At 42.9% G+C, this 12,953-nt stretch overlaps 1 protein-coding gene across 1 annotated transcript in view; it reads right to left on the bottom strand.

The window, feature by feature from the left end:
- Nucleotides 1-12,953, bottom strand: part of PCTP (phosphatidylcholine transfer protein) — a 225,151-nt gene that overhangs the window by 155,028 nt on the left and 57,170 nt on the right. The window contains exon 2 of the mRNA XM_089316995.1: nt 658-729. Within this exon, the coding sequence (XP_089173121.1) occupies nt 658-729 (72 nt within the window). The remainder of the gene's footprint in view (nt 1-657; nt 730-12,953) is intronic.

Here is a 12,953-nt window from a genome sequence, read left to right as displayed (position 1 = left end):
AAACCACTACAGCCATCAAACTAAGAAATAAGTATCAAAAATAAGGGACAATTAGACTGATTTTCTTGATTCACTGATGAACTTCCTCCAAAGGTTTGGCCAAAATCACATAGCAATCTATTCTGGTCCATAGCAGCAGCACAGGAATAAGCAGAAGGTTTCACACACCATAGAGACTACAGAAAATGAAACAGAATTCTTGGCCTTGTGTTTCTTAAAAGCAGCTATTTTTGTTCTAGATTTGTCTTTCAATTGTCTCAACTATTGAATTAGGAGTGATAACATTTTTAGAACAAATAAATTGGCACTGGTGCTCCATGGACCGAGTAACAAGGCTCTGTACTTCTTGACTGGCCCAGCAAAAACTCATCTCATAGCCTATGGATCTTAATGGAATAGCAAGTCTGTGTGATTTTAATTTTAGCATAGGTACAGGTTTTGTTTTGTTTTAACCTCTTTTGGACAGTGAGAAGGAACACTGTTGGGTTGTCACAGCTTGTTCCCCAGGTGCACAGTCACCCCTCCCTTGTATGTCATTCTTCTGAGAAGCTGGGAACCTGTAGAAATCAAATGTCCTTATAGAGTGGGAGTACTGAAGCCAACAAAGTGATCCAGAGCCTAGCAGTCGAAGCACAGAGTATACGGAGATGCACATACCTGCTCTGCCTGTGGTTGGGAAGGCCTGGGCCAGAGCGTCTCAGCAATGGATCCACTCCACTCTTGCAAAAGCTGTCGGAGAAAGTCAGAGGACAACCATTTGACAAGAGCCTGCAGTTACCTTCAGTAAGATAATTCTATAAGTTGTATTAGCTGTAGGTTGCTTTATAATCATTATCCCTGCTACCAGTACTATTACATTAAATTAGCTGGAAGTTCAGAGCAGAATCATGCTAACTGAATATGCTTAGTATGTTCTATATTGAGTTCTGACACTTGGAACTTCTTCTGTATTTTATTATCTTGGTAGTCATGTAGAAGACATTTTGTAGTGGCTTAGACTTTACAAAGCTCTTCATAAAATCTTTTTAATGAAATGTAGATTATTTTTAGTTTCACTTGTTCCTTTTCTAACTCCTAACCTTATAATTTACATTTTTCTTAAATAATTCTCACAGCCCTTTTCCTCCTTTTCATGAATTAAGTCTTCTGAGTTCTGTTGGAGGTGGGGGTAGCTTTGCCAGTGCCAACTGAAGGGAATTCTGATGAATCAAAGAGCAGCCACTCCGTAAAACGGGCAGAATTTTTTTTAACAAAGAAAGAGGAAAATCTCAAACATTCCTATAATTCTACAGTTTTCTTAAATAAGGAAAATAAAGAGTGCTTTTGATTTAAACAAAATTAACCCATTCAATTGTTCCATTAAACTTAGAATCCACACTCTGTTGTAAGCCACATCTACTCTGAACTTGGATTCAGAACAAACTGCTTATTAAACAGACGCAATACGAATGAGCACTTGAGTTTAAAAGGTACCTTAAAGTTTTCTAAACAACTTGACAAACATTCAAAGCAATGTATTCCTTTAAGAAGCTCTGCTCCAGGGTTCTGTTTCGCCCTGCTAAGGTGAGGAATCCGAGCATCAGAAAGGTAAGGGGCTGGCCTCAAATGCCACATCTGGCTACTGGGGCCCACACCTTCTGAAGTTTCCTCAACACTCACTACTCAGACTGAAGTCCCAGGACCAGCCACATGCAGTAGCTGGAAGCTCATCAGAAGGGCAGGATCTTTGGTCCCAACCAGACCTTGTGAACCAGGATGTGCTGCTAACATGATTCCCAGGGATTTTGTGCACACGGAAGACTGGGGTGGTCTGCTCTGTCCTGATCTATGGGCAGCTGAAGCCCTCCTCATCCCCAAGTAGGGGTCACAATGCCTTCGCCTGTGATCACACACACCAGGAGCCTTCCTATACTTCATTCCTTGCCCCAAGAACTCCAGGATCTCTAGAGTCCCTCAGTCCCACTGTCCTGGCTCACAGATGCTGGAAATCACCGGAGGCATCACCCTGCACAAAGATGAAGCTGGAGATGAGAAAGGAGACGGCTCCTCAGAGCTGGGTCGGTCATGACGAACACCCTGTCCACAGGATTTAGAACAGCTCCACAGAGTGGTTCCCATAATTTATCTTTCTTTCTTCCTCAGAAAACTCTGGTCAAGGCCATAGAGTACTGAGTCATATATTGTAAAGGGAAGATCTAGATCCTGACTCCAGGGCTTCATTTAAACGTGGATACAATATTTAAACCCAAAATGTAGATTGATCATAGGACTACTGCCCTATTTGTCATTGTTTAAAACTTTTTGTGCTTCTGTCATCATGAGGGTAGCTTCTGTTTATTATCTGTACGTGGAAGGTGTTGATACTGCCATCTGAGAGGTGAGAATCCTGTGGTGAAATCATTGGCCCAAGATCTATAGCTAATGCTAGTAATTGATAGAGATCTGATCAGGTTCTATAGATGGCTAGATGAATATGCAGCTTGCAAATACAGAAGAATACACAGATGGGGCATTGTCTGGATATCTGGGTGAAATTTAATAAGATGTCACAACCTCTTTCATACCAGAGGAGTTGAAGAACAGGAAGGAGACGGGGAAATGAGAGAGTAGCATAGCATCTTTGGGGGATATAGAGACAACAATGACGTTTGGCTTTCAACTTTAAAAAAGCACTTCTACCCTCAGTATGCAGACTAAAGACAAAAATCCCTGGTGCAGATGTGATGGTCCCCAGACAAGAGGAGTGACTGGACTTCCACTTCACGCAGCTGATGTATAATTAGGAGGCAGTATGGAATAAGGACACAATCTCAGGGCTAGATCTCCCGGGTTGCTCTGCTGCTTTCCACCTGCGTGGCCTTGGAAAGGAACGAAAATGCTGGCCCCAGAGAAGATGCCAGTGATGCCACACAAAGCAAAGATGATGTCACCCTTCTGAATTGCGGATTTGTGAGCAAAAAATGACGTCTATTGTTTGAAGCCACTTAGATCTGAGGTGGTGTATGTCAGCAGATAACTGGAATAAGGGCCAACATTTGGCTGATAAGAGTTTCAAAAAGAGAGATGAGAGAGGAAAAAATGATAACAATGGAAGGAAGGAAACTTTCAAAATAATAACATGAGGAAAATTCCCAGAACTGAGCCTCTAGATTTAAACCAAAAGAAAATCAAAACACTGGGTGCTCAAAATAATGCGCTACAGATACTAATTCTAGTGAATGTCATCATAAAATTTCAGAATACGAAGCATCAAGAGAAGATCCTAAAAGCTTCCAAACAGAAGGAAAAGGGTAGAGAAAAAAGCCATACAAGTATTAGAACCAAACTGTTCATAATAGCAGTGCTGGCAGCTAGAAGACCAGGAACCAATTCTTTAAAACCTTTGGAAAATAAAGCATTTTGAACACAGAATTCTATTCTCAGTTACACTATTAATTAATATGCAAGGTCCCAATGATTTGCTCTGCCCAAAAAACAAAGTCAAAAAGAAATTCTGAGATCCTGGACAGATATCAGGCACCAAGGATGTGCAGGAATTCCCAGGAGGAAGAGGATGGGAAATCCCACTGTGCCTGCTGAGAGTCAGGCCTGGGGAGCCATCAACCAAGCCCACAGAGTGGAGGACTCCAGCAGGGGTGAGGGGTGAGGAGGGGCAATGGAATCGGTAAGTTCCTGGTGTTTTGATCGTACTGGAATGAGTTTTGTAATTTAGTCATTGACTTACACATCAATTAATGACAAACAAAAACAAAACAAACAAAACAAGCAAGCAAGTTCAAAATGTTAAAGAAACTCTTAATTCTAAGAAAAATAAAAAGTTACACAGGACGTAAATGACTACTGTATTTCTTCTTTTTTTTTTTTTTCACCCTCCAATGGCCACTGCGGCCAGCGCACCACGCTGATCCGATGGCAGGAGCCAGGTACTTATCCTGGTCTCCCATGGGGTGCAGGGCCCAAGCACTTGGGCCATCCTCCACTGCACTTCCCTGGCCACAGCAGAGAGCTGGCCTGGAAGAGGGGCAACCAGGACAGAATCTGGCGCCCCGACTGGGACTAGAACCTGGTGTGCCGGCACCACAAGGCGGAGGATTAGCCTAGTGATCTGCGGTGCCGGCCGAACTACTGTATTTTACAATCATCTGTGATAACAGAAAATTGTCATAAGAATGTCGACACAGACTCTTTAACATTAAATTGTGAAATTGTGCTATGATCAGATTTTAAGAAGGAAAATGTGTATGAGTGGAACAGGGTCCGGTTTATGAGAGAGGAATCGTCTTCTGGCAGAATAAGAAGTCATTAATGAATACCTCTTTTAAAAGAGAGAGAAAGGAGCAAAAGCATGGATTTGAACCTAAGGTAGTACTTACACACTTCAGTCTATGTAATGGGAAAACAGTCTTTCCGGAGAGAATTGCTCAGAGAGGGCGGGCCCGGGTACAGCAGAGGGGAGGCAAGGGAGGTAGATGGTGCAAACTGTAAGTGTGGAACCATGCTACTCTTTTGTGCCACAGGCATCTCCTGCCTAACTTGAGTCCCAGCCCCAGGGCAGAGGGCTGGCTATCTAAAGGTGTGATAGAAGGAGTGAATTATGGAAAAGATGAGGAAAGCGCACAGCAGGGGGAAGGCTCAGGGCTAGGCATGACACTTCTTACAGATGGCGGAAGGAGGGTCCTTTAATCAAGCCTGGGGGACGAATGGGCAGAACAGAGGAAGGCGTTTGAGATCCAACACACAGAACCGAAGAAGCAGAAGCCTGAACACCTGGGTGTGAGGCTGGGGGGGGGGGGGGGGAGGGGGCTGAGCACAGGAGAAGGAGGAAGCAGAATTCACTGAGACCTTATCAGGGATCACAGATCCTAAAACACTAGGTCCAATTTTTCTGTTTAGTTGATATATAAAAATTGTACTTGTTTATTTATGAGTACTCTGTCATGTTTTGCTACATGGATATATTGGGTAGTCTTCAAATCAAAGCAAACATACCTATTTCCTCAGCCATGTATCCTTTCTTTACAGTGAAACGATCAAAATCCCTCCTTCTAGCTTTTTCTCTTAGAGACATGTGAGGCACACTTTCATGATAAACAGTCACCCTCTGTGCAAGAGAACTCTACAGTTTCTTTCTCCTATCTATCTTAGAACCCACTAATAGACCTTTCTCTCCTCTCTCAACCCGCTTGCCACGCTCCCCAGCCTCTGGAAACCTCCATTGCACTCGCAGCTTCTAAGTGATCGACTTTCCTAGATTTCACATGAGTGAGATCATGTAGGACTTCTCTTTCTGTGGCTGGTTTATAATAGAATGACCTCTCCTTCTATCCATGTTCTCGCAAATCTCAAGATTTCAGGTTGGATTACTGATACAGACTCTCGAACAGAAGAATTAGCTTCTAACACAGAAGAAATTAGTTCAAAACACACTGCATGTGATTCCACCAGGGCCTCAAACCAAACTCCACAGCTTTCCATTTTTAGCACCTGTGGTTGATAATATTGGCCCATAGGGGCCTTGACCCATTTGTCATAAAAGAATAGGAGGTGCTTCCATCCAGAACTGTTTGAACATGGGTTTTGTGAGCTTTTCACAGTGGGGCTGTGTGGGCAGGAGCCTCCTAAGGAGTACTTCTTTCCCTTCCAGGAGGTATGAAGGCTGTCAGGTGCATGGACTCTCTATGCTCCAAGGCTAGGTTCCCAGGAGTCCCTGGAAATAGATCAGGAAGTGCAGGCGGGAGAGGCCCAGAATCTGTGATCACTGAAGATATCATTGTGAAAACAAACAAACATGTAGCCCCCAAAGAAATGGTAGACAATGTTTTGTTTGCCTATTGACTGGCTTAGCATAATATTTTCTCAATCTTGGTACCCTATCCATTTCTGACAGTACAATTGAAGGCCAATGCGGGGGTACATTGTCTACAGGAGCAGCCAAGGAAATCGGCAGTGTGGTCAGTGGCTGTAAATATCCTCTTGGTATTTCGATTTGTTTACTCTGAAGTGCTCTCTCAAGGGCTCAGAGGGTTCTGGGACACGCTGGCACCAGGTTTTCGGTGGGAAAGATCAGCTGCTGAGATAAGGGTTGGGGTCCGCCTTGAGACGTGCCATGAAGAAAAGATCTGATTTAGCCATTAAATCCCTCAAAAGGGTGGTGAGCTTGACTATAACAATGGGGTATTCAGAAGAACACTTGGTAGGCAGGAAAGGAATTTTCAAACATAAAGGCAGCAGAGGCTTAGGGGACTGAAGTGTCACTCCCTCTGTGTACAGGGACACTGATTTAAACTTCAGTAAGACGACTCCAGAGGCGGGTTTCTACTTCCCATGGCCAAGGGATAGCGGAGACCAAGCAGTAAACCCAGAGGCCAGCACAACCTGCTGAGGATTGTCTTCGGGGAAAATGCATTCTTGAGCCACACGGTTCACTATGGGTGGTCCAGGCGAATGAGCTCACTGGTTCTTCCAGCTCTAAAAAGTGTCCTAACAGACTGGACTATTCCAAAAGCAAAATTGTTGGGAGAAAAAAAAAAGACAGAGACATCAGCAACGAAAGAAATAAACAAACTGAAAAAGCCATATGTGCACAAACCAGGGAAGGTGCGTCCTGCAGATACATTCGCCAAGCATGGTGCTGGGCAACAGAAAAATCCACACAAATCTCTAGTGGGTGGCCCTTCAAAAGCACAAGAGAGGACTCTGAAACTAACCTCACACACACACACACACACACACACACAACTAAATTAAAGGGATTCTTCAGTGTCTGGGATTCTTCAGAATGAAATCTCTTGTTTGTATTTAGTGTGGAGTGTTTTCTCTGCAGGATATCCTGTTTGAGATTAGTATTGGCTGGTTCCTCCTAACATCCTTAAAGAAACATCCAGGGAAACTAAATAAACCCGCACCCCTCCAATAGCATGCCAAGTGATTTGTCTAGGGGAGGTCAGGGAGAGAGTTAACATGGACCAGCACGTATTCTCCTATTCTCATCTCCTCCTGCAGGCTCCTGCTGTAACCCACAGTCCCTGACAGCTTCCCCAAAGCAGAAGAAATTTTGTTCTCACTATTGCATAATGCAGCGGGGCTGGGTGGCATTGAAACTGAAGCAAAACACAACCAATTCCTGGCTTTGCTGTCAGCCGTCCTACAACTGTGTCTCAGTTCCCTTGTCTGTAAAAGGCAGGCAAATGCTTACCTCATAAGGCCACTGGAGAATCAAATGAGCAAGTATGTATAAAGTGCCCTTTGGTGTGGAACATACTAATCATTACCATGCACACTATAATAATATCATTATTATAATACACATCATTATTATGCACCTTTATCCCAACAGCCTGAAGATATTCTATTAACTTCATAGAACAAATGAATGAGGTAATGAGTAATTCTCAAAGAGAATGATTGGAAATATCAATTTTATTATGTAATTCAGCAACAGTGTATGCTTTATTTGCTAAAAAATACTCCAACAGGGGCCAGCGCTGTGGCATAGCTTGTAAAAATGCCACCTGCAGTGCTGGCATTCCAAATGGGCGCTGGTTAGAATCCCGGCTGCTCCACTTCCGATCCAGCTCTCTGCTGTGGCCTTGGAAGTCAGCAGAAGATGGCCCAAATCCTTGGAGCCCTGCACCCATGTGAGAAACCCAGAAGAAGCTCCTGACTCCTGGCTTTAGATCAGCACAGCTCTGGATGTTGTGGCCAATTGGGGAATGAACCAGCAGATGGAAAACCTCTCTCTCTTTCTCTCTGCCTCTCCTTCTCTCTCTGTGTAACTCTGACTTTCACATAAATACATAAATCTTTTAAAAAAAATCCTCCAACGAATGTATTGCTATTATTTTTCTCATCAGATTTAAAATATAAAATGTCCAACCCATGTTTCTATTGCCTCTTTTTTTAGCAGCCGTACTACAATTATGTAAAGTCAACTGCCCCAACACTGTACAGAAATTAGGAATCAGGAACTGGGAGACAGATTCTATGTGGCCCAGACAGTTGTATTACTGCATTGCTGAAGGTTCTACTTCCCTCACGTCTCTTACACCTACTTTTTGTCATCTGCCCTGACCATTAGCTTGGATTTTAAACACAGTTTCCCTGTATTGCTACTATGACCTTTCTGTCCCCTCTGCCTTCAGATTTGTTCATTTCATGTTCTCAGAGGTAATGCTGGATAATATGGGTTTTGCCCAGCACCTTATTCCACTTTCCTTGTGATATCCATGCCAAGTCTTATCTAACAGCTTTCACTCTCCCGAATTGTGCTCCTTACGTCTCAGATTTGGCCTTAAGCAACATCTCAAAACCCCTCCTCCCACTTGATTGTCAGGTCTTTGGCCAAGCGTTCTCGGCTTTGGGGATGATTTCCAGTACCCATTCTGTACCATCTGTCCCCTCTGGAGTCCTGGAAAATGCCTGTCCTATGCTGTCTAGGGTCATCTGGGCTTATTTTTTTTTAATCCTAGTGCTGATTACATGGTATTATAACTGTTTCTCTGTAAGATTGTCCCTACTATGGATGAGAATCTTAAGAAGAAGGATTGGGGACCGGCGCTGTGGTGTGGCAGGTAAAGCTGCCACCTGTAGTACCGGCATCACATACGGACGCCAGTTCGAGTCCTGGCTGCTCCACTTCCAATCCAACTTGGGAAAAGCAGCAGAAGATGGCCCAAGTCCATGGGCCCCTGCACCCACATGGGAGATCCAGAAGAAGCTCTTGGATCCTGGCTTCGGATTGGCCCAGCTCCAGCCATTGGGGTCAACTGCGGAGTGAACCAGTGGATGGAAGACCTCTTTCTCTGTCTCTCTCTCTGCTTTTCTGAACTCTGCCTTTCAAATAAATAAATAAATCTTTAAAAAAAAGAAGAAGAGGGATTATGTTGAGTTTTTTGGTTTTTTTTTTGTTTTGTTTTGTTTTGTTTTGCATTAAGACCTAGCACGATGCCCAGTAAGACAAATGTCCTGGATAAATTTCGTGTGAATAGACAGGTGAAGGAACAAATTCAATGAGCTGAAACGAGTTGCCAAATGATGGAAGTCTGCATGTCGGGGGATTTTTAAGATAAGTCAGACAGGGTGTTTGCAATGCAGGCTTGGTAGAGGTAGGGGTTGCACTGCATGGCATCTGTACCTCATCTTTTTCTCTAGGCCAGAGGCTGGGCATGTAGAGAGACATTTCTTTAAACAGAATGAAGGAGAAGTAACCAGGGAGCACCCAGGACTGACAGAAAATCTAAATATACTCTTCAGCTTCACAATTAGCATGTGAACTTGGTGTTTTTAATCTCCCTTTATACATGAAGAAACTGAAAATTGAAGAGTTTAATTAGTTTTCTGAGACCACTTAATTCCTAAGTGACAAAGTCAGGATTTGAACTCAGATCCTCCTGTCTTTGATCTGTGCTTCTCTAAGTGGAGTGGGTGATCTCATTTCAGCAAGTGGTGTGTGGGTTACACAAAGCAACAGATCAGACCAATGTATACCTGCCCGGTCCATTGTTCTTAAAGATTTTAGAGAAAATAACAGATCTAAATTTAAAAACCACAAGATTAAATACTGAATGTGTATCAATGTTTAGAATAGAGAGACATAAAGAGAGGCATTTTCAGATTTAGGGCTGCACGTCCAGGTTTCCTGGTTTGATATATCACACCCTGGAGTCATCAGAGCTGCTGTATGCAAATCTGAGAAGCTCTGGATGACTGTGCAGAGAGCAGGAGATGCATGCCAGGAGCAAGGAGCAGCCTAAAGACATAAGTGCTCTCCAGAATGGGACACGGCTGAGGAGGCTCCAGCTGGGACAGGCATGGGCCGGGGTAGGGGAGTGAAGCAGCCAGAGTTCATCTGGGAGCACAGCAGCTGAAACTTGTCCAAGAAAACATTTCCAAGTCCTTAACCCAGGACATGTTCCCTTCCCAACCCAGCAGCTCCCTGCTCAGGGGTCTGCTGTCTCGCCAAGGAGTCTGAGTAGAGGAACCAGTGGCGTCTGGACCATGCAGAAGGAGAGCCCCAAGGAGGAAAGTTTGAAATGTCAAATTGCAAGCTGGACTTACTACCCAGTTAGCAAGTAATCTGCTGGAGTTCTTCCTCAGCGTGGATCCTGCTGCTCACTTAACATGTAAACAGAGTTCCGAAATTGTCGAGCAAATCCAAGACTCTAGTCTTTAATTCCAATTCATGTCTAACAAATATGTCATATTCAGTCTACATTAATATATGCCTTTTTCACATTTTAACATCTCTGATGATTGATATGCCTTTGAAAATCAATGACATATCATAAGTTAACAGATCACGTTCTTCTCTTTCTTAACGTCATGTTAAATGATGATGTGGGGTTTTTTTTTAAAGATTCATTTTTTATTTATTTGAAAGAGTCACAGAGAGAGGTAGAGACAGAGAGAGAGAGGTCTTCCATTCAATGGTTCACTCCCTAGATGGCCGTAATGGCCAGAGCTGTGCCCATCCAAAGCCAGGAGCCAGGAGGTTCTTCCAGGTTTTCCACAGGGGTGCAGGGACCCAAAGACTTGGGCTATTTTCTACTGCTTTCCCAGGCCATAGCAGAGAGCTGGATTGGAAGTGGAGAAGCTGGGACTAGAACTGGCGCCCATATGGGATTCCAGTGCTTCAGGCCAAGGCTTTAACCCATTGCACCATAGCAACGGCCCCAGTAATGAAATGTTTTTGTCAGCAATGACTTTTCAGAGGCAAAATAACATAAAAAGCGTTTACTGCTCGGTTTCCAGATAAACACTGTACATAAGGTTAATGAGCTTTAAACTCAAAAGTTGTTGATATGTGTATTGTGAAATCTTCAAAAGAAATACTATATACAAATGTAGAAAAAGGAATTGTCCTGGTTGGAGCAGAATCAGAGACCCTTCTACCTACAGTAATCCACAGAGAATTCCCTGGCGCCCCCTAACCAAGTCCATGGTTATGGAAAATCAATTGGCAGTAACTAATTGAAAGTATAAACATAAGGCATATTAAAAGTATTGAAGTTAATCACGTTGTCTATTTATGTATTTGACTTGAACTATATGCCAAGAATAAGAAGTTCCTATGTGATAATAAAGCCTTGCAGAATGTACAACTGATAAAACTTGAATATAAAAATAGGCAGAAAGGCCGGCACCGCGGCTCACTAGGCTAATCCTCCGCCTTGCGGCACCAGCACACCAGGTTCTAGTCCCGGTTGGGGCACCGCATTCTGTCCCAGTTGCCCCTCTTCCAGGCCAGCTCTCTGCTGTGGCCAGGGAGTGCAGTGGAGGATGGCCCAAGTGCTTGGGCCCTGCACCCCATGGGAGACCAGGAGAAACACCTGGCTCCTGCCATCGGATCAACGCGGTGCGCAGGCCGCAGCGGCCATTGGAGGGTGAACCAACGGCAAAGGAAGACCTTTCTCTCTCTCTCTCTCACTGTCCACTCTGCCTGTCAAAATAAATAAATAAATAAATAAATAAATAAATAAAATAGGCAGAAAACAGTTAATAAGATAAAAAAAAAAAAGAGTAGAATCAATTCGTGTATGGTCTGGTTCTTTGAAAAAGTAACTACCTAGGGGCCAGCGCTGTAGTACACTAGGTTAATCCTCTGCCTGTGGCACCGGCATCCCATATAGCCACCAGTTCTAGTCCCAGTTGCCCCTCTTCCAGTCCAGCTCTCTGCTGTGGCCCAGGAGGGCAGTGGAGGATGGCCCAAGTGCTTGGGCCCCTGCACCTGCATGGGAGACTGGGAGGAGGCACCTGGCTCCTGGCTTCAGATTGGCACAGCTCTGGCCATTGCAGCCACTTGAGGGGTGAACCAACGGAAGGAGGACCTCTTTCTTTGTCTCTCTCTCTCTCTCTCTCTCAGTGTCTGTAACTCTGCCTGTCAAATAAATAAAAAATCTTAAAAAAAAAAAAAGTAACTACCTAAGCTAATTAAGGGGGAAAAGAAAGAAGGAATAATAATAGAAAAATAGCCCTAGAGAAGAATAAGTATGTAAAGTGTAGGTCCCTGCAAAACACTTTTTAAAACCTGGAAGAAATGAGCTCTTTTCATGGAAAATAGAGGCTGCCAAGAAAGAAAAAAATAAACAGACCAATTGTGAAAGTTGTGTTTTTAAACCATTCTGGAATGGAGTAAAAAGTGAAGTCTCCAAAGTCTTATAGCCTTCACAATAACACAAGTAACTAACAGAGACAGCACGAAGTCCCCATCTAACTAATGTAGCCCAAAGCAAAGATGGTCAAATAAATATGATGAAGACAATTTAGGAGCACATTGTGTAATCACTTATCAGAGCCATCTGCATTTGTTCAGAAATCCAAGGATAAATCAATGTTAAGAAATATCATTCTTACAAATTACCACATGAATAGGTGGAAGGGCAAAAAGCATACACTCATTTCAATAGATGCTAAAAGTCATAATGTATTTTTCTTTAATATGAAGAAAAAATTATTATCTCAAACTAGGCTGCCTGTTTCATAGGAAACTCTTATAAATATCCCCAGGAAAGGGAAAACACAAAGCTGGGGAGGTCATCGTCACCACCTTTATGTAACATCTATCTGGGAATACTCTCTAACACAGTCTGACATGAAAAGGAATTTAGAATTACTTTAAAAAGACAAAGGAAAATTAACATTGCTTATGGATGATGTGATTTATACTTAAAAGCCTTAAAAAAGAAGAGAGTTGAATAAATGGTTGGTAATAATTTAACAAAAAATCAATAGCTAGAAAATGTTATGGAAAGTTTTTATTGAATTTATAATAGGAAAATGAAATTAAGATACATAGTATTGTGCTTAATAAGAAATTGTGCAGATCCTTTATTTTAAAAAGTTAAAGTTATCTAAAGGACACAGAAGATTTGAATATTCCTCAACTTGAAGACCTCATTTTGAAAAGAAATCAATTTTTCTTAAGTGATCATCAAACACAACAGAATCCAATCATG

This window comes from Oryctolagus cuniculus, chromosome 17 (genome assembly GCF_051225735.1).
Source record: "Oryctolagus cuniculus isolate XC-2025 breed Fujian yellow rabbit chromosome 17, ASM5122573v1, whole genome shotgun sequence".
Taxonomy (NCBI): Eukaryota; Metazoa; Chordata; class Mammalia; order Lagomorpha; family Leporidae; genus Oryctolagus; species Oryctolagus cuniculus.
Note: the sequence above shows the minus strand (reverse complement) of the source record. Positions and strands in the feature narration are given on the sequence as shown.